Below are 19,451 nucleotides of genomic sequence, written 5' to 3' on the forward strand. Positions count from 1 at the left end.
GGCACCAGTTCTAATCCCGGTGGCCCTGCTTCCCATCCAATTCCTTGCTTATGGCCTGGGAAAGCAGTCGAGGATGGTCCAAAGCCTTGGGACCCTGCATCCACTTGGGAGACTCGGAAGAGGATCTGGGCTCCTGGCTTTGGATTGGTGTAGCACTGGCCACTGCAGCCGCTTGGGGAGTGAACCAATGGATGGAAGATCTTCCTTTCTGTCCCTGCTCCTCTACATATATCTGGCTTTGCAATAAAAATAAATAAATCTTTTTAAAAAAAATGGAGTGAAGGGAACAGGGAAAGAGAGATAAAGAGAGAAGAGGAGGACAAGGGAGACCTTTCCACTAATGAGAAGTGCAAGTAAAATATTTTAGTTGTTTTTTTGGATCTTCCTCAGGAATTTGTTTCGTTAAACAGACAGTGGAGCTGGACTTTGTGGGCTACAGAGAGAATGCATCGTTATCTGTCACACACACAAAGCAAACTCTTTGATAAATTCTTTCACTGACTTTAAAATCAAGTGTTCTTCCAGCAGCTTTTGAGGAACTACTTTTCATGTATAGAACACCCGACTAAGAACTACCCAGAGGTGTGGTTGGCATCGGGCAGATGGAGCCAGCCCCACAACCCCATCCTCATTTTTCCTAGTTCCTGTGCCAGCCCTACCTGGAGAGGATGTGACTTACACAATCCTGTTTATGAAGTTCTATCCATCTCACTCTAGTCCCACTGCATTGTTATAGGGAACATTCAGTGGCTGAGGCTCCATTTTTCCAAGAACAATCTCGAAAGCACTGCTGTTTTATTAATAGACTTGTTTTTCTGTAAGACTTCATTTTCTACCTTAAGACACTAGATTTTGTTCTTTCAATCTATTTTAGTGGCAAAGTTACAGTGCAATAGACACAGAGGGAAAGAAGACAGAGGGAGGTTATCCATCTTCTGATTTGCTACCCAAATGGCTACCAAAGGCCAAGGCTGGCCAGGCCTGTTACCAGCAATGCTCAGTGGGTTTTTTCTTCAGCTTAACATAGAAATAAAAAGCCAGGAACAGATTGCAGATAGAAAAGTTTATTTGCAAAGGGACCAGGAAGGCAGGAAAGAAGAGGGACGGGTCAAGTACCTCCTGAGAGAAAGTCAGGAGGTGGGGTGCCTCTTGAGAGAAGAGAGGGAGAGACAACAAAGGTTTGAGGAAGGGTCTTGGGTTTTAAGCCTTGCCTGACCCCTCCTTGTTGGATGGAACCTATAGGTAAAAGGTTCCCCATTGGTAGTCTCTTAACCAGTTAGGAAATGGGTGGCAATGCTTGTGCCAAACACTTGAAGGTGTGGCCAAGATTTCAGCAGGCTTGGACTGTCTCAGGTTGAAGCCAGGAACAAAGAGCTTCCTCTAGGTCTCCCATGTGGATGCAAGGGCCTGAGCCATCCTCCACTGCTTTGCCAGGCACATTAGCAAGGAGCTGGATTGGAAGTGGAGCAGCCAGGTCTCAAATTGCTGCCCAGAAGAGAGGTAAAAACTACAAGTAGTAGTTTAACTGACCACTACTCCACAACATCAACCCCATCCTGATACTAAATTTCAGCTTTGCCCCGAGTGCCCCAAAGTAAATGACATCGAAAGTTCTCCTAGGAACACACTTGCAGGCTGCTAATGTCATCCTTCATGTGTGTGTGTGAATGTGTAACTGTGTGTGTGTACACATGTGCTTGCACATATTTCACCCTGTGTCAAAGCATCCCTAGATGAACACAGTCACTCACTAAATGATCTACCTCTTCTAAGCTGTTGTGCACATCCTTCAGCCACTCCTATGTCTAGAAACCTTTTCATGGTTTCCGTAGGGGCACTGGACAGACTCCTCACCCTCATGCATACTTCCATGTTCTTCAAGTTCAGATTACATCTGTGTGCTTATTTTTCACCTGGTCCCATGACTATCACAGACCTAGGCTGCTCACGCTGCTGTATGCGCACTCCTGCCTGGAGGAGCTCTATTTTTCCCTCCCCTCCATCTGAAACCAGTCCTGAATCCAAGACTGGGAAGGCCCATGGGCAACCTCGGCCAGAGACTGTGTTCTGTTGCTTCACCTCTCAGCTCACACTCATTTGTGGGTTTCACATTCAGCCATAATAGGTTTTGTTTGTTTGTTTTGTTTGTTTTATCCAGTTGTACAGGGCTCATCCCTCTGATTAGTTCTTCATTTCCTTGAGAACCAAACACTGTACCCAGTGCCTGAAAGATTTACCTGGTGACAGACCATCTCTTTTAGGATAAATCTGCCTGCCCTCAACAGTGTGGCCTCCTCTGTGCTTCTGTCCCCCAAAGCATCAAGAGCCTTTTGGCTCGACTTTCTCAAGGCTGCTGTCGGTGCAGAGCTGATGCAGCCCAGCTCCATCTTTGCTCATTGCACCTGTGGGCAGAACAGACATCTGGTGCTGATTGGCTAAGAGCTCAGAAGCAGGGGGCAGAGTGCACTCAATCTTTGTTTAGTATAAGATGCATTTAACCTTAAAAGGCTAACATTTAGTGTAAAACTCATTTTTAAAAATCACTAATTATTGAACTCACCTTAAATGCTTCCGTGACCGTACACTGAGTGCTTTACATGGGCAAGCTCGTTTCACTCCCACAACAATGCAATGAAGCAAGCGCCATCTGACCAACTGAGCTGGGGAGCAAAAACCGATCTGCGAAATTGTGACCAAGGGCACCAATGCTATTGCATGGCACTTGTAGTCCCCTGTCTGTGTGGTCTCCTGAAAGCAAAGGAAATCAACCGCCCCCTTCCTCCTGTCTCTCGGGGAGACATGTGGGACGATAAAGCTGATGTGTTTGAGAAGTAATGGAATCAAAAGGGAGGACACTGGGCCCGGCGGCATGGCCTAGCGGCTAAAGTCCTCGCCTTGAACGCCCCGGGATCCCATATGGGCGCCGGTTCTAATCCCGGCAGCTCCACTTCCCATCCAGCTCCCTGCTTGTGGCCTGGGGAAGCAGTCTTTTGGGACCCTGCACCCGCGTGGGAGACCTGGAAGAGGTTTCAGGTTCCTGGCATCGGATCGGCGCGTACCGGCCCATTGCGGCTCACTTGGGGAGTGAAACATCGGATGGAAGATCTTCCTCTCTGTCTCTCCTCCTCTCTGTATACCCGGCTTTCCAATAACAATAAAATCTTTAAAAAAAAAAAAAAAAAAAAAGGGAGGACACTGAGGAGCTGTGCTATTGTTTAGAGACGTGAGTTCTTCCTACAAAACTCGTGTCTGAGAACGTCACTCCAGGATGCTGCCTGACTCCTATAACTGAACACTGTCTATGCGGCCCATAAAAATAGTTATGCATCCACTGAGCAATTTCAACCTCATACTTTCTCTCTCTCTCTCCAAGAACACCTTAAAGGCCATAGGCATGGGCATACACTTTTATGAGTCTGGAGGAAAAAATGAGTCCTGCTAGCTACAAAATAAATAAATAAATAAAATGAAAACTACACAGAAATGCAGCCCAAAGGAATGCTGCTGCCCCAAGCCTGTCATCCTGCCAGGTCTGTCATCCTGCACAGCGCTTCCCCTCACCACCCATGAGACACAGCACCAGCTCTGATCACCAGCCGCAGACCTCTGTGTGGCTTCTGCTCAGGCACTGCTCCTTCCAGTCTCCTTGAGAACAGCTGTCTCCTTTGCAGAGCAAGGATACCCACTGATGGAGAGGAGGTTCAGCATAGTTGGATTGCAGTACTGAAAATCGCAAACAGCTAAACTTCACTCTGAGAAGACACAAGAACAAGCCACACAGCACTCGATGGGTGGAGATATCGAAGCCCATTCTCAAAGCCACCATTCTAACCTTAGACCATCTGTCCAGGCATCCTGCAGCTGACATTCCGGGTAATGGATGGCTGGAGGTTGTAACCTATGAACATAACCTTCTGTAAACTGAAGGCTGGCCTGGCAAGCCACTCATCCCCCAAGGACAAGTCAAGATGAATGAGGCACTCTGAATTGGAAATGACAGCAAAGGGAGAGATAGCTCGACAGATGGCAGGCACCTACAAATGAAAACCTTTGTAGCAATTCTCTCCTAAGTACAGGCTCTGAACTAACTGAATGACTAAACATCTAGTTATCCAGACAGCTGCAGGAGTAAGAATGTCCTCAACATTTATTTGTTATGTACTGCTTCTCATTTCTCCTTTTTTAAGATTTATTTATTTTTAGTGGAAAGGCAGATATACAGAGAGGAAGATCTTCCTTCTGATGGTTCACTCCCCAAGTAACCACAATGGCCGGTGCTGTGTCGATCCAAAGCCAGGAGCCCAGATCCTCTTCCAAGTCTCTCAAGCGGGTGCAGGGTCCCAAGGCTTTGGGCTGTCCTCGACTGCTCTCCCAGGCCACTAGCAGGGAGCTGGATGGGAAGCAGGGCCGCCGGGATTAGAACTGGTGCCCATATGAGATCCTGGCGTGTGCAAGGTGAGGACCTTAACCACTACGCTATCACACTGGGCCCTGCTTCTCATTTCTTCATTTACGTTTCCTGCCAATCAGATCTGCTGACGATAATTTTATTAGCAGTTTATTGTACATTGTCGACCGTCACGGTTCAGGGCTGTGACCAATTCCTTACAAACCTCCCAGTTGTCTCACCCTTTCCCTCCCTTTGCTTGACTCACTTGCAAAATGTGACAACACATCACACTAAATGCAATAAGCCAGGACGAATGAGAGAGTGCAGACACAAGATCTCCCACAGCAGTCTCAATGGAGACACTAATGGGAGGAGCTATTCATGCACCAATCAACCTTTCAAGAGCTGGGCAAGCAAAGTGAGGCAGCCACAGTGCCTGATTTTAGTAGAAAAAGAAAATACACATTGAAGAAAGCAAGAAAGAGCTGTTTGTGGGTCATACCCCCTGTTTTTGGCCCAATGCTGCAGCGCAAGGAAAACCATGGCCTTATAAACACATGGCATCTACTGTTCTCTCCACAGCCAAGAGGGACTTTGCCCACTGGGAAAAGCACGAGCAGGTGGCCCTTGGCAAGCCCCACTGGCACAACAGACTCCTGAGACCGTTCAGAAGCACTGCTCCTTCTTGCTCAGCTTTCTCCGCTGGGGAGTGAGCCCTCCCACACAGTCATACAGGAGATCATCAGAGACAGCACAGCTGGAGTTGTCTAACCCAGGCCTACAATGATATGGATACCTCCTAGATAATGTAATGTGCTCAATTCTCAGCCTGAATTTTTAGAGCAATTGCTGAACATGTGCATCTCTTAAAAACCAGAATGAGGCTCTGCTCTACATAGAAATATAGATACCCACTAAATTAAATAATCCATATCAGCCACATGTTTTCACAGATTTTACTGGGTATATGGTAAAAAGTCAAAATTATTCAAATTGCAACAATTAAAAAAATAATAATAAACTACATTCCAGAGGCAGGCAAGGTGTGGTTAAGATTCTTGTTAAAGACCTGGTGCAGTAGCCTGGTGGCTAAAGTCCTCACCTTGCATGCACCAGGATCCCATAAAGGTGCTGGCTCTAATCCCAATGACCCCGCTTCCCATCCAGCTCCCTGCTTGTAGCCTGGGGAGGCAGTTGAGGATGGCCCAAAGCCTTGGGACCCTGCACCTGCATGAGAGACCCAGAGGAGTCTCTGGGCTCCTGGCTTTAAAGCAGTGCAGCTCCAGCCATTGTAGTCGCTTGGGGAGTGAATCAGTGGACAGAAGATCTCGCTCTCTGTCTCTCCTCCTCTCTGTATATCTAACTTTCCAATAAAAATAAATCTTGAAAAACAGTTCTTGGAAAAAAAAAAAAGATCCTTGTTAAGACATTACTATCCCATAATGGAACATCTGAGCTCAAGTCCTGTCTCCACTCCCAATTCTAGCTACCTGCTAGTGCACACTTGAGGAGGCAGCCAGTGAAGGCTCAAGTTTCTGCTATCTACATGGGAGATCTAGAGTGAGTTTCTGCTTCCCAGTTTCTGGACAGTCCAGCTTCAGCCATGAAGGGGATTCGGAGGAGTGAATTAAAAGATAAAGGAGTCTTTCTCTCTCTCTCTTTCTCTCTCTCTCTCTCTCTCTCTCTCTCTCACACACACACACACACACACACACACACACACACACAAATGGAAAAACAAACTCATTCAGGTGGAAGTCTCATGTCAGCAGAGGCACACAGACACTACTTTCAGTAAAGCCATTTGAAATCTTTCATCAAATCTTTTATGAAATCCTCAGGAATCACTCAAAGCTAGAAACAAACACATGGGTGCTTTTGTGACTGTTGTTTTTATCCTTGGCATTAAAATATAATCCAGCCATAAACTCCAGGGCCTTGGCAGTAATTCTTGACTACTAATCAGTTATTTCCAATAAAGAAAAGGCCAGATGTCTTTGCTACCCTTACACAAAAACATCAATCTGACAGAGGTTAATCTATCACAATTAGGCAAGGTTTCATTATGTATGTGGAATCATCCAAATCAAAAACTGCTTTGTGTCTTGTGTATGTCTCTGGCAATTGTTAAGAGCTTATGAATGTATGTGGCATAGTTGGATGCAGGATCTTGTGTTTATTAGAATATCTCCAAATGGTGCCTTTCTTCTTGTAGACTAAATTCAGTCTCAACTTTTCTTACTAGAGTTAGTTCATGTTAGTTTCTCTTTTGAGCCGATATTTACATTTAATATATGTGGAATCTTTTGATATTTTAAAAATTGCTTTGCTTATTTGAAAGGGAGAGAAAAAGAAACTCCTCTCCTAGGTCAGTCTCTAAATGGCTGCAACATTGGGGGCTGGAGCCAGGAGCCAGGAGCTTGCTCTGGGTCTCCCACGTGGGAAATTCAGCCACCACCACTGCCTTCCAGGGGTAGGAAGGTACATTAGCAGGAAGTTGGAAACAGAGAAGGGAGCTACAGATGCAGGCAACTCAAATGTCTTTACTGCTGCAACAAGTTCCCACCTCCAGGTATCACAGTATGTGGATTCTAACCCTAGAGACAGCCAGGGAGCACACGGAACTCCCTCTGAACCCTCATGCTACTTGCTTCAGCTAATTCTTCAGCTGCACCACCTGCAAATGGCAGGCTGGATCAGAGCTCTCCAGAGAAACACAACCAAAAGGCCTTATGTACACAAACATCGAGAGAGAGAGTTGTAATAAAGAATTTGCTACGTAACTACAGAGGTGGGGAACTGCAGCCAGCTGCAAACTCAAGAGAAAGCTGATGCTGGAGTTGCAACCCAAAAGCCAGTATATATCAGACCCACAAACACCAACATTTCCATCCAAGTCCAGAGACAAGAAAAGTCAGTTGTCCTGGCTCAGGAAGATCAGGCACGCGGTACCCTCTCTTACTTGGAAGGACAGCAGCCTTTTCTTTTCTTCTTTTTTTTTCTTTAAAGATTTATTTATTTTTATTGGAAAGGCAGACCAGATTTTACAGACAGAAGGAGACAGGGAGAAAAATCTTCCATCTGCTACTCCATTCCCCAAATGACGGCAACAGCCAGAGATGAGCCAATCTAAAACCAGGAGGCAGAAGCCTTCTTCAGGGTTCCAATGTGGGTACAGGGTTCCAAGAATCTGGGCCACCTCTGCTGCTTTCGCAGGCCAGCAGGGAGCTGAATGGGAAATGGAGCTGGCAGGACACGAACCAGTGACCATATGGGATCCTTGAACTTGTAAGGTGAAGATTTAGCCATTAAGCTATCATGCCAGGTCTAGGACAGCAGCCTTTGTTTGTTTGAGGCCAACAGCAGGTTAGAGAAGGGCCACCCTCATAAAAAGGGGCCACCTACTCTGGTCAAGTCATCAGAGGCTAATACCAGCCCAAAACACCCTCAGTGCCAGACCCAAAAGAATGCTGGACCCAATATCAGAGCACCCCCTCACCCAGACAGGTTGATGCATAAAGTCAACCATCACAGAAGTTAAGCCAGTTATGTAGAGTCCCAGTCCCAACTCCACGTACAAACAACCTTCTCTACTCAGGGAGTCCTAGCGAACTGCAGGCTCGAGACCAGGCTGACACTCCACTCACTTCTTCTCATGGCAATTTGTGTCTGTCAAGTTCTCAAGCCTCACAGTGTGTGTGTGTGTTATTATCAAATCCCCAAATGCTTTCTTCTACTTACTTTCCCAGTTTCTTCCGGAGGACTCAAGGGAAACCTCCCTAGCTACCCTGATTTTCTGTTGAAACATTCTGGGCCTTCTCCACTATTCCATGGCCCAGCTCACATCTAACTTCATTTTCTACGAAGAGGCTATGAACAGAAGACAAGCCAAGACCACATGTCCAGCTGCCATTCCACTGCCTAAACCCAAGAAAGCGCAGCGAAAGACCTGGGCCTCTCCCGTGCAGGTTTTACACAGTACAATGAGCTTTGGGCTTCCAGTACTGAATGCCTCCTCTCCTTCCTCCCCGGAGCCCTTAGAGTCCTCCCTTTTGGAGAACAGCTGGATGCTTTCACAGTCCTCTACCATCAGAGTTGATGCTACGGAGCTTGATGACCCATCCCCTCCTCCTCACACAAGTCAGGGCTCAGAGTGTGACTGCTGTCATGTGCCTGCCATCCTCACCTCTCTGGAAGGCTGCCGGGAGCTTGTGTCACTCCTCCCGGAAGCCTTCTCAAATGTCAACATGGCACTTAGCACAGCAGACCCCCACGGCCTCCTCTAAGCCAGCAGTGTCTTTATCTACAAAGACCCAAAGCAAGAACGAAAATCTCGGCTTCCTCAGATGGTAAGAATAGCCCATGTACATGTGGGGGCTATTCTGAAACAAAAAGACACCTCTCCCTACAATTGCAACAGATAGCATATTGTCATCTGGAAGAGTAATTTATTTCCAGTAATTGGCTCTACTAAGGGGCATTTTTTTGGTGTCAAATTCCTTAAATAACTAGGGGCCTGCTGTAGCTGGCACTGACCCCAGGGAGGAAGGAGTGAGCGAGCAAGGTAATTAATTGACTTACTTCTGATTAATGCATTCCAGTTTTTCTCTATAGCTAGTCTGCTCTCTCAATGACGAAATTGCCCAACCCTATGGTCTCTCTTTCTGAGGATCTAATTCATTTCAAATAATGTGAGAAATTCGAATGACAAGCCAAGGAGTTGGTTGTTTGACAAGAACCCTGGGGGCCACACCTTTCCTGAATGCCCCATACATCTCAGAAGTCCATTTGGGAAAGTGATTTTGCTCAGTGCTTAGCCACTAGGGTCTTAGTAGACACGTGCTTTAGAAAAAAAAAAACTTTAAGTCTCTTGATTCATTGAAACACTATGGATCTTAAAATAAGTGGGTTAGATGAGTTTGCAGGAATAGAAAGGGAGGGTGGGGAGCAAGGAGAGAAGAAAGGAAGACAAGAAGATCATAAAAGCATTATGAGTCTCCCCCACCTCCCTGCAACACACCAGAGAAGCTATCTTGGGTCACACACAACCAATCTGTTCTCAGGCCAAGGTGTGCCATAAACTGCCGACACTTCCTTTTTGGCTATTCGTGGTGCTTTGTGAACAGTTTTCTCTGTCTTTCTAATTGTTCTTGTCCAGCTCAATTTCATGGAAAAGACTAATTCCATCATTAGGAATCCCCAATGGGGCCCTTCATCACCCAGAACTCATCTTGGCAAAAATCTCTAGAAATTGTGTTTCAAAAGACCTAGACCCTGAGCAGGCACCATAAACCAAGGGAAGCAAAGATCTCCCCACATTCAGAATCTCAATTTCAAGTAAACAAGGGTGCTGAGATGGGGTGATTTAGAAAAGAGAAACCAAGGGACAGTTTGGGGCTAAACCAATGCACCCATCCCTGTGCGAGACTGGGATTGTTGGTATCGAGCACCACCTAATGGTGCACACAAAAGCCATGGCTGGTGGGCCTGCCTGGCAGGAACTCAAGCACAGTACCCACCAGTGAGAGTCAGGGCAGGGAGTAACCATGTTAGGATGCGCCATGACACTAAGCATACAGGTACTGCGACTGATTCTGTGGGGAATTTTGGGCTCACCCCAGTGGAACTGCCATACTAGCTGCTTTGCTCAAGGCCTGAGGGTGGTAATGTGCTGAGCTAGGCATGGCCATGGAACTTACCAACACTCAAGTGGTAAATATGGGCAACAGTGTTTTTTCCTTTTAAGGGATTGATCCTGTTGATTCTAATTTAAGAAGAGCATGGCAGTATTAGCTTTCATCAGCCTAAAGATGTGTACGTGAGGTCTCTGTCATACTTCAGCAGAATGGGGAGCCACTATTATCAGCTTAAAAGTTAGTCTTCTGTAGATATCGCGAGAGTTGGGACTAGAGCCAGGCCAGGCTAGGCCAGACTGCAGCATCTGATGTCAAGCCCAAGTTGGGTGACAGGTTATGCTGAGCTGGGTCAGAGCAACCACAGGCATGCGCAAGACCTGCACTGGGAGAGAACCTGGTTAGGGAGCTAAGGGCATGCCCCTGCTGGGCTGCAGTTCCCACTGGTGAGCATGAGAGCTAGAATGGGTTTGGTGATCTGGATTGGACATGGCTGTAGTATCCCTCAGCATGGGGTGTGAACTGGGTCTGGGGTATACCAGACTGGGCTAGGCTCTAGCACCCACTGAACCACGTTGAGAGCTGGGTCTTAGGGTGAACCAAGCAGGGTTAGGCTGTGGCACCCAGCAATAAGAACCAGAATGTGTGTACTGTGGTTGGATAAGACCACTGTACCTACCAGCACAGGAAGTAGGCAAGTCGCACTGGGCCAAGAACTCACTGGTGTGTGTGAGACCTGCCCCTGGGAGCTGCTTGGGAAATCCTCTGTCAGGATGTAGTCCCTGCTTGCCGAGTGCAAGAACCAAGGCTGGGAACATCCCAGACCAAGCCAGGTTACAGTACCTGTCAGCATATGTGTGGGTCAGGTCTAGCGGTAGGCCAGGCTGGGCCAGTTTACAACACCCACTGGCAGATGTGAGAACCAGGATGGGGTTCGGGACAGGCCAAGTTGGGCCACAACACCAGCCAGTTCACATTAGGGCCAGGAATGGGGGCTGGCTGGGCCGAGCCAGGCTGAAATACCCACCGGTGATTTATCGAGGTGAGATGAGCCATGCCAGTCTGGATCACAGCTCCCACTAGTACACATAAGACTCAGGATGGGGGTTGAGTCCAGTAGGGGAGTTGTGGAGATTTCCCTGCTGGACTACTGGTAAGCATGAGAGATGAGAGCTAGGGCTGGGGGCAGACCGGACAGGGCAGGGCTACAAAGACCATTGGCCTGCATGTAAGCTGATAAGTTAGGTGGAGAGCCAAGCTTGCTTAAGTGACTGAATTCAGTGGGGCATGCATAAGCCAGAACAAGCTCAGGGTGATTTGGCTTTGCCACAGCATCAGTTAACAGGTACTAGGAATTGAGAGAAATCCTGGCAAGTTAGACTGTAGAACAACATGGAAAGTGCCAAGATCCAGGGCTGGGAGTGGGCCTAGTAGGGAAATTGTGGGCACTCCTCTGATGGGCTACAACTCCCACTGGTGAGCATGAGAGCCAGGGCTGGGTGCCTCTCTGGCTAGACAGGCAGTGGCACCCACCAGCATGAATGTGGGCTGGATAGTGGGATCAATTGGGCTGAGCTAGGATCCAAGGTCTATTGATACATACAAGAGCCAAATAGGATATGGGACAGATTGAACCAGTCTTCTGCATAAATCAGCTTGCACAGGAACTAGGGCTGAGGGTGGGCCTTATGGGTGGGAGTTATGGAGGATAGTTCCCACTGGGCTGCAGTTCCCACTGGTATGATGAGGGCCAAGTGTGTGGTGGGTAGGATTAGGTTGGGTCATAGTATCCATTGATTTGTGATCACCACTGCTGGGTCAGGAATGTTGCTCTTTCTCTCTTCCCTGTCTCGCCCGGACCTCTCTGTATCCTTTTGACATTCACTCCTTACAAAGGCCTTCCACTCTCCAATTAGCAACTATGAGCTTTGTCCCAGGGAATGAGGGTAGAGAGAGAGAAGGCCCTGGGCAAGAGGGAAATTCTGTATCATTGTTTATCACCGATAAACCCATGATGCTCTGAAAGAAAAATGATTTTAAGATCGCTGCATCTGGCTTTAGCCATTTGGAGCACAGTCAGCCATGCGGTTTTAATATTTTTTCTGTTTAGCTGCCTGTGAAGTTAATAGGTAGATGCAACAGTGGAGTTGAGTGGGGTTCAACTCTGGACTGCACACAGAGCTTCTAAAAAAGAATGTCACCCGTTAAGATTGAAAGAAAAAAATCCAATTAAGTATCACTTTTCCCTGCTGCTAGATTGACTGGAGCCCTGGAAGGAATGGTAATGACACCCCATGAACATCCAGGACAATCACCACGCCTCCTCTCCCTGAATCACACCCTGGCCAGCAACAAGACAGAATGTGCAAGAATTTCTAGGCAATCGCCGTCTGCCCCACCCCTACCCCCAACCCTCATCCCAGGTTTTAGCTGTCAAGCAAAATTACCAGGAAAAGCAGAAGGTGATGAGGCTCAGGCAGTAAATTCTAGAAGAATCACATATCATTTATTCTGTTTTTCTTTTTCAGAGTGGAAGTCGTCAAGGTCAGCACAACAGATTACACACAACTTTTTCCCCCAGAGACGCATCTTGTGGGATCGGCTGCCAGAACTCAGGTACCTGTCTGGGAGCCCTGTGCTGTAATTAAGATACATGTGCTAGGGTGGGGTGAGGGGATGCCTAGGGAGCGTCTGACAGACAGCTTGGCTGCCAAGGAAGTGTGTGTTGCCAGAGGCAGGTGCTCAGTGTGAGATGGAGCCCCTGGCAATGTGAGGCTTTGCCACCACCACACCTGGGACCCAGGCTGACTACAAAGCATAGTGTTAAATTAAATAGTTTCAAGACACGTACAAAACCGGTATTTGATTTAGAGTGCTGTCTCTCCTTTCAAAGAGGAGGATGAAAGGGTCTTCCCCAGACAGAGCTCCTGCCTCTGGTTCTAGCCACCTGCTCCCAGCCCCATCAGGGAATTCTTTCCGGCTCAGGCTGACTTAGGACTGACCTTGTGTGTTTTTGGCCTCAAGAATATGAGTCTGATCCTCAGCCCGAGTCAAACTCAGGGGCACGACTGTGATGGGCTGAATCAGGTACTTCCAAGAGCTGTGTCTGAAAGTCCTTGCCTCCTATACCTCGGAATCCACGGTATTTGGAGACAGAAGGCGTTAAAATAAAGTCATATTATAGGTGACCTAGGATCCTGCCGGTGGAACTGGGGGATTGTGATGCACATGTGTGTCCCACTTTGTCCCAGTGCCCAAGGCTCTGGTGGCAGCTGGAACACGGCTGGCGATCAGCCACCTGCCCCTGGCACACCAGCCATGGATTGAGACATCAACATGCATTTGTCAGGCACTCTGCTCACCCCACACTGGCTCTGCCTTCCAACAGGCTCTTTCTTCTGCCTGGTATCATTTGCCCCTCATTCACAAAACCTCTGACAGTCCTTCACAGAGATAACACAAAAGGGGTGAAAAAAAGTGGGGAGAATGCCAGAGAGTGATGGCTACAGATCAGAGTGGGTCATGGCAGCCAGCCACCCCACCCAGCTTAGCTCCCCTTCCCTCCGACCAGTTGGCACCACGCTCCCAACCAGCCCCAAGTGTGCTCGTATCCTCCTTTTTCTCCTCCCTGTGGGTGACGGTCTGTGCTTGCCAATCATCTAACAGTAAAAGACAGCTGCGTAAGCTGTGTAAGCAAAGCTGGGGGGACTGTGCCCCCAGTTTCAAATGCTGAGGATTCTGTGGCATGGAAAGGCAGGCCTCTTCCCAAACTGCCAAGGAGCCAGGCCACATGGTCCCCTCCTACCACGTCTTGGGGGGGGGGGGGGCGCGTCTCAACTCATCCTCTTAGGGCCTGAGCGGGGTGAAAGTCAGGCTTTTCATCCACTCCGCAGTCGAGTGGAAATCTGCCCTTCAGGAGGCTGGGGGCCAGGACAGAGGAACTGTCCCCATTCCCAACCCCAGAGTCTTTTTTTTTTCTAATTAGTATGAAGAGATTTCGTGTGTTCCATAGCTGTAGTTTCAAGAAGATAATCACACTTCCCTCCCTCCCCTGCTTGTCCCTGGGCCCCTCCCTCCGACCGTCTCATCATCAGTTTTCACACGGATGCACAGAGTCACAGGCTTGGTTTGCCGAGTAATCATAATATTCAATAAGTAAAAAGCAGAAGACCGCAAGATGGCATTTCCACTGAAAGTCTCACCCCAAGGGGAGCACTCCAGTCCTGCACTTCCGGGGGGTTCTATATGAGCTGCCACACAGTGAAGAAAACTTACGATGTTCGGCTTTTTGACACTGTCAGGAGGAATCTTAAAGTCTTGGCCTTAGGGTCCTTGATGCATGTTATCTGCCAAGAGAGTTGAGTCTGGACAGTGAAGTGTGCGCGTGTGTGTGTGTGTGTGTGTGTGAGAGAGAGAGAGAGAGAGAGAGAGAGATGGACAGAAGGAGGGAAAACCAGCAGAAAGGGCACAGGATAAACACATCCTTCACCGCTGAGCATCTACTTCAACTCATTGGCTCCAATGAACCCAGCTCACCCCAGGCTCAGGTCCCTGAAAGACCCGAAACAATCTCAGATACAGGCAGCATCACTAGAAACCCATGAAGCCCGCCTCCCTCCTGCTGGCAATCAGGGCTCTGCGCCCCAGTCCCCGGGGCTCCCTACCCCAAAGAGCACACAAGGAGCCCCAAGGCACCTTCGGAGCTAGGTCCATGCACACCGATCCCAGCAGCATAGATGAGAAGAGACACTGGATATAGACTCAGGACCCCAGTGGACCTCAGAAAACAGGAGGTCGAGGAGAGGGTGCCCACCTCTCAGGGCAGCCCTGTCACAATGAAGCCGGCCAAGGCCTCTCCTGGGCTCAGCCCTGAGCAGCACAGCCCTGTGTACCCACTCGCCTCTCTCTCCCTGTAAGGTCTGTTCCCTCCTAATGCTCATAGTTGGCAAAGCCCATCCATTCAGACTTCATGCGCAACACAGATAACAATGAAGAAGGCCCTGGATCCTAGAGTAATGACTCCCCACCTGCTCTCGTTGGAGTGCCATCCATTTTCTTGAAAGATCATTTAAATTCATTTAAATGATAAATGTTCATTCACAACAGCCACCAAGGTGAAAATAACCCAAATACCCATCACAAGATGAATGGGTAAACTCCAAGCGATGCAGAAGACACGCGATGGTCTGTTCAGACATGTAAGGAAGGGAATCCTGTGACAGGCTACAGCATAGGTCAAACATCACACCAAGCCAAGTAGTCCAGACATGGTGACAAAAGGTGGGTATAATTCCACTCATGGCAACTACTCAGAACAGGCAAATTCACGGAGACAGAAAGTACAACAGTGGCTACCAGACTGGGAAGAGAGGAGAACGTTGAGTTTCTATTTCACGGATACCAAAGTCTCTGCTTGGGATGATGAAAAAGTTCTAGCAATGGGTAGCAGTGTTGATAGCATAGTAATGGAACTTGCTAGATGTCCCAGCAGCATATACTTCAATGGTTAAAATGGCAGGTACCATGTTATAATGTTACATGTTGCCATCATTTTGTTTTGTTTTGTTTTGTTTTTAGCAAAAGATAAAATATCACATAGCACCCCAAGTGTTTCTGGAAGAGAATGACAAACAAGCAAAATGATATCCAGAAGTCAACTGTCCCCTCTCAAAAGACAGACACCAAATTACAAACCACTTAAGGCCGACACTAAGGCACACCTCACTGCCAACGCAGTCCCAGATACGCCCAGCCCCAGCAGGTGCCATGGGTGGAACAGTCTTCTGAGTTCCCAGCTCGCGTTTGAGCATGAACCGAGGCCTCTGCGCCCACATTGCTCCTCAGCAGACACAGACACTGTCCTGGCACTCTGGAAATGATGACAAGGCACACCCAGTGTCCTGGCACTCTGGAAATAACGACATGGCACAGATGCCACAGCAGAGGCGACCATTCCTTAGTCACCTTACATGCAGCAGTATTTTTTAGCCAGGTCTTACTGCCACTGTGGAGGGGGGAAATGAGGCCATCATCTCATTAATTTTTATCTCAATTGTCTGAGCAGCTGCTTGACAGCCACTCTCCCTTTTGTCTATGGAAATGTGACTGTTTGGAGCAGTGAGATAAGACACAAACAGGGACACAAACGGGGAGCTTCCATCAGTGTACCCGGTTCAGCTCAGGAAGCATTCTGTGCCTTTCCCACCACCCTGCTTCCTCCTTCAACTTTTTTTCCTCAAGGTGTGGCCCCTGAGACCATCTCCCAGGCCACTGGGTAAGAACACCTACACCTGTTCCCTGGGGTGAATAAATGGCCTGTGTTCACTGCCTGTGGTTATTGAAAACAGGTTGCCAGGAATTTGCATAGCCAAAACCAACAGAAATCCAACCTCACTCAGGGCAGAGCACCAGGTGTCTAGAACCTGATCCCCAGGATAGAAATCCAGGTATTCACAGGGCCCATAGAGCCACCTCTCCCTGGGGTCTCCAGACAAGTACATGTCCTTTGCCTGTTCCAGCTCCTGATGGTTGCTGGGGTCCCACAGCCAGTCTCTTAGTGCCTGCTCTATGCCCTTTTTTCCTTTAATGGTTTGTATTGATTTGAAAGGCAGAGAAACAGAGAAAGAGATCATTCATCCATGGCTCACTCTCCGAATGCTTAAAACAATCCCAAGTCAGGAGTTTCCACATGGCTGGCAGGGACCCAGTTACTTTGTGCCATCACCTGTTGCCTCCTGGGGTATTCATTAGCAGGAGGCTGGAATTTTAAGTAGAATCAGGATGCGAATCCGGGCACTCCAATTATGGGATGTGGACATCCCAAGCAGTTTACTTCACAGCTGTGCCAAAGGCCTAATGGTAACATGCAAAGAAGGGTGGGACAGAGGTGACTGCTGCCTTTTAAAAATGTAAATCTACAGGCCCCTGTCTGGGGACTCCAATTTGGCTGGTCTGGGGTTGGATCCAGAAATCAGAGTGACAGGCCCTGCAGAGGCCGTGTTTAAGGAGCCGCGAATAGCAGGGAAGTTAAGAGGCTTTGGGGTTTGGCCCACAGAGCAGCCCATATTCAACCAAGGAACACTGTGAATTTCAAAGGCTGCTCAACTGCCACCAAATCTTCAACTTGACTCCAAGGCCATACCCGGCCTCTCCTCTTGTCACCGGCCTTGCCTGGCCACTCTGCTGGATGCAGACCCTTGTGCCTCCTTGGGGGCTGTGTCTGACCTCCTCAGTTCTCCTGGATGCCTCTTTCACTGCAGTTAGACACTCCAAAGCTTCTCCCCTATTTCTGTTTCCAGATCCAGCCAGCTCCTCTGCCAAGCCGAACTTCCTCTAATGCTTTTCTCCTTTGATTTGCCCCAGATCCTTAATTTCCCTTTGCTATATGCCAGGAATATAGTCTTAGGACTAGAAATAGAGTCTGGAACAAAATAGACAAAAAAGTCAGCCCTCATACGTCTGCATGCCACTGAAGAAGGCAGGCAATAAATAAATGAGAAAAATATGAACTATTCAGTCAGTGGTAACTGCTATAGAGATAAACACAGCAGAGAAAGAAGACAAGGAATTGAGGTGGCAGGGGTGGGGGTAGGAATGTTGTCACTGTGAACAGAATAGCAGTCCTGGAGAAGAGGGCTTTGGAGGGATGGAATCACACACATAATGAATTGCCCCTCCAGAGCGAGCGGTCCAGGCAACGAGAATGACAACAGCAAAGAGTCCAGGTGCAAACGCATGCCTGGCACATGCTTGGCCCAGCAGGAGGGCCAGTGTGGCCATGAGCAGCCCACTGAGCAATGGCAGCCCCTGCTCAGAATTCCAACTGTGTTCACTGTCTGGACAGTCCATTTAGGCTGCATGCTAGGCCACTGCCGGTACACTAACTCTCCAGCTGCTCTGAGTTCATTCTTTGCCTGCTCGTTAATTCCTAGAGATCAAGAATCCAGAATACCTTTGCACTACCACTCTTGTCCCCAACCATGAGCCTCCAGCTGTTGAAGAAGAGCCATTGTCTTCTAGAACCTGACCCAATGTATATGAAAGGTCATCAAAACATTCACAAAAAATGTGTAGTGTGAAAAGAAAACCTATGCACGCATGTCATGATTGGATTGGAAGGGCCATGCATCACAATAACTTTGCCTTTTAATTCTATTTTCCATGAATTTTTTACAGAACTTAAGTGTGTATATATATATATACATATATATGATATACTCACACAGAGACATATACATGCAAAAGCAAACTGCCAACTTCTCCAACTTACTGAGCTATTCATTCATCTCTTTACCTAAGATTCTTCCACAGTGGACCAAGTTCCCTCAGATTTACAAATTCACTTTCAATACATCAGTGTCCACTGAGGCTGACTTGGCTGAAATGCCTTCCACAAGGACACTACGTTTAGCAGCTCCACCAGCAGCTAAACTTACCCTGGCAAGAATAAACCAATGGCAAGGTATTCATGGGCGATCTAAAATGTGCTGCCAAACACTGATCCTGGTATTACCAGGGGGATGGATAGAGCCAACAATTAACATCTTCTCATCATTCCTTGCTAGCACTTTATAAATTCTTAACTGATTTTAGCTCTGCCTTATAGATGCATAAATAAAGGTGGAACATCACTTGCCATGATTCTTGAGAATAAGGCATAGGCAGGTCTTGGGTGAGGTTTTGGGAAATCCAGAACAATAACTTTCCACTTTTTCTACCTGGGTCTTGAGCAAATTAAGAAATAGATGTTAACCCAGACAGGAAATCTGACCTTGGGCAGACAAGCGCTAAAGGTGAAGACAAAAATCTCCTTTGTCTAGGAGTAGAGGAAGGATTGGAGCAGAAGGTCCTGTCTCCAGACCGACGCCTCAGGAGCGTCCATGCTGTGCACTCTTTATAGACTTGGGTTTCCTGTTCTCTCCTTGGTCCATGTCACCTGAATTCACATCTGTCAGTGCTGCCCCACCCCGCCCCCAGGCAGGAATAGCAGACACAATCTCCCTGGCAGGTGAGTTCCACAAAGCCTCCCTAACCACTGAGCACACCCCATCAGCCCAAACCCTCTGCCATGCAAGACCTCTGCTCTCTCTCCCTAGCTGGTGACTGCAGCCTGCTAATAGCTCCCTTGCATGGCAAATCTCCTTCTGCAAGGCTCCCTTCTCCTGGTGGGGAAAAGGGTGCCTGCCTCACATCCCCCTCCCACACGAAACTTTCTGCTATTCCACCCAGTTAAAGACAACCGTCCCAGCTTACTGCAGACATCTGCTTTAAACAGAAGCAACTCGGCTTCCAGCTGCATTCAACCTTCCTGCTCCCAGAGAGCTCCTTTCCTTTATCTTTCTGTAGCCAGACTGCTGACAGAAGTGTTGCTTTTGTGGCTTAAAGAGCAATCTGTTCACAAAAGTCAGCTCAGACTCCTGTCTCTAAGA

General features: G+C 48.0%; 1 protein-coding gene across 4 annotated transcripts in view; it reads right to left on the reverse strand.

Annotated features, from left to right (window-relative positions):
• STK31 (serine/threonine kinase 31) overlaps positions 1 to 19,451 on the reverse strand; it is a 162,871-nt gene that overhangs the window by 52,046 nt on the left and 91,374 nt on the right. The window contains exon 24 of one of the 4 annotated variants that reach the window (XM_058678194.1): positions 3,617 to 3,752. The exons of 2 other annotated variants lie outside the window; for them this stretch is intronic. In XM_058678194.1, the coding sequence (XP_058534177.1) occupies positions 3,741 to 3,752 (12 nt within the window). In that variant the 3' untranslated portion in view covers positions 3,617 to 3,740. Of the gene's footprint in view, positions 1 to 3,616; positions 3,753 to 17,367; positions 17,444 to 19,451 lie in introns of those variants that run through there. One more of the 4 variants, XM_058678193.1, reaches the window with a different exon arrangement.

The sequence above is a fragment of the Ochotona princeps genome, chromosome 20 (assembly GCF_030435755.1).
Source record: "Ochotona princeps isolate mOchPri1 chromosome 20, mOchPri1.hap1, whole genome shotgun sequence".
NCBI classification, from domain to species: domain Eukaryota; kingdom Metazoa; phylum Chordata; class Mammalia; order Lagomorpha; family Ochotonidae; genus Ochotona; species Ochotona princeps.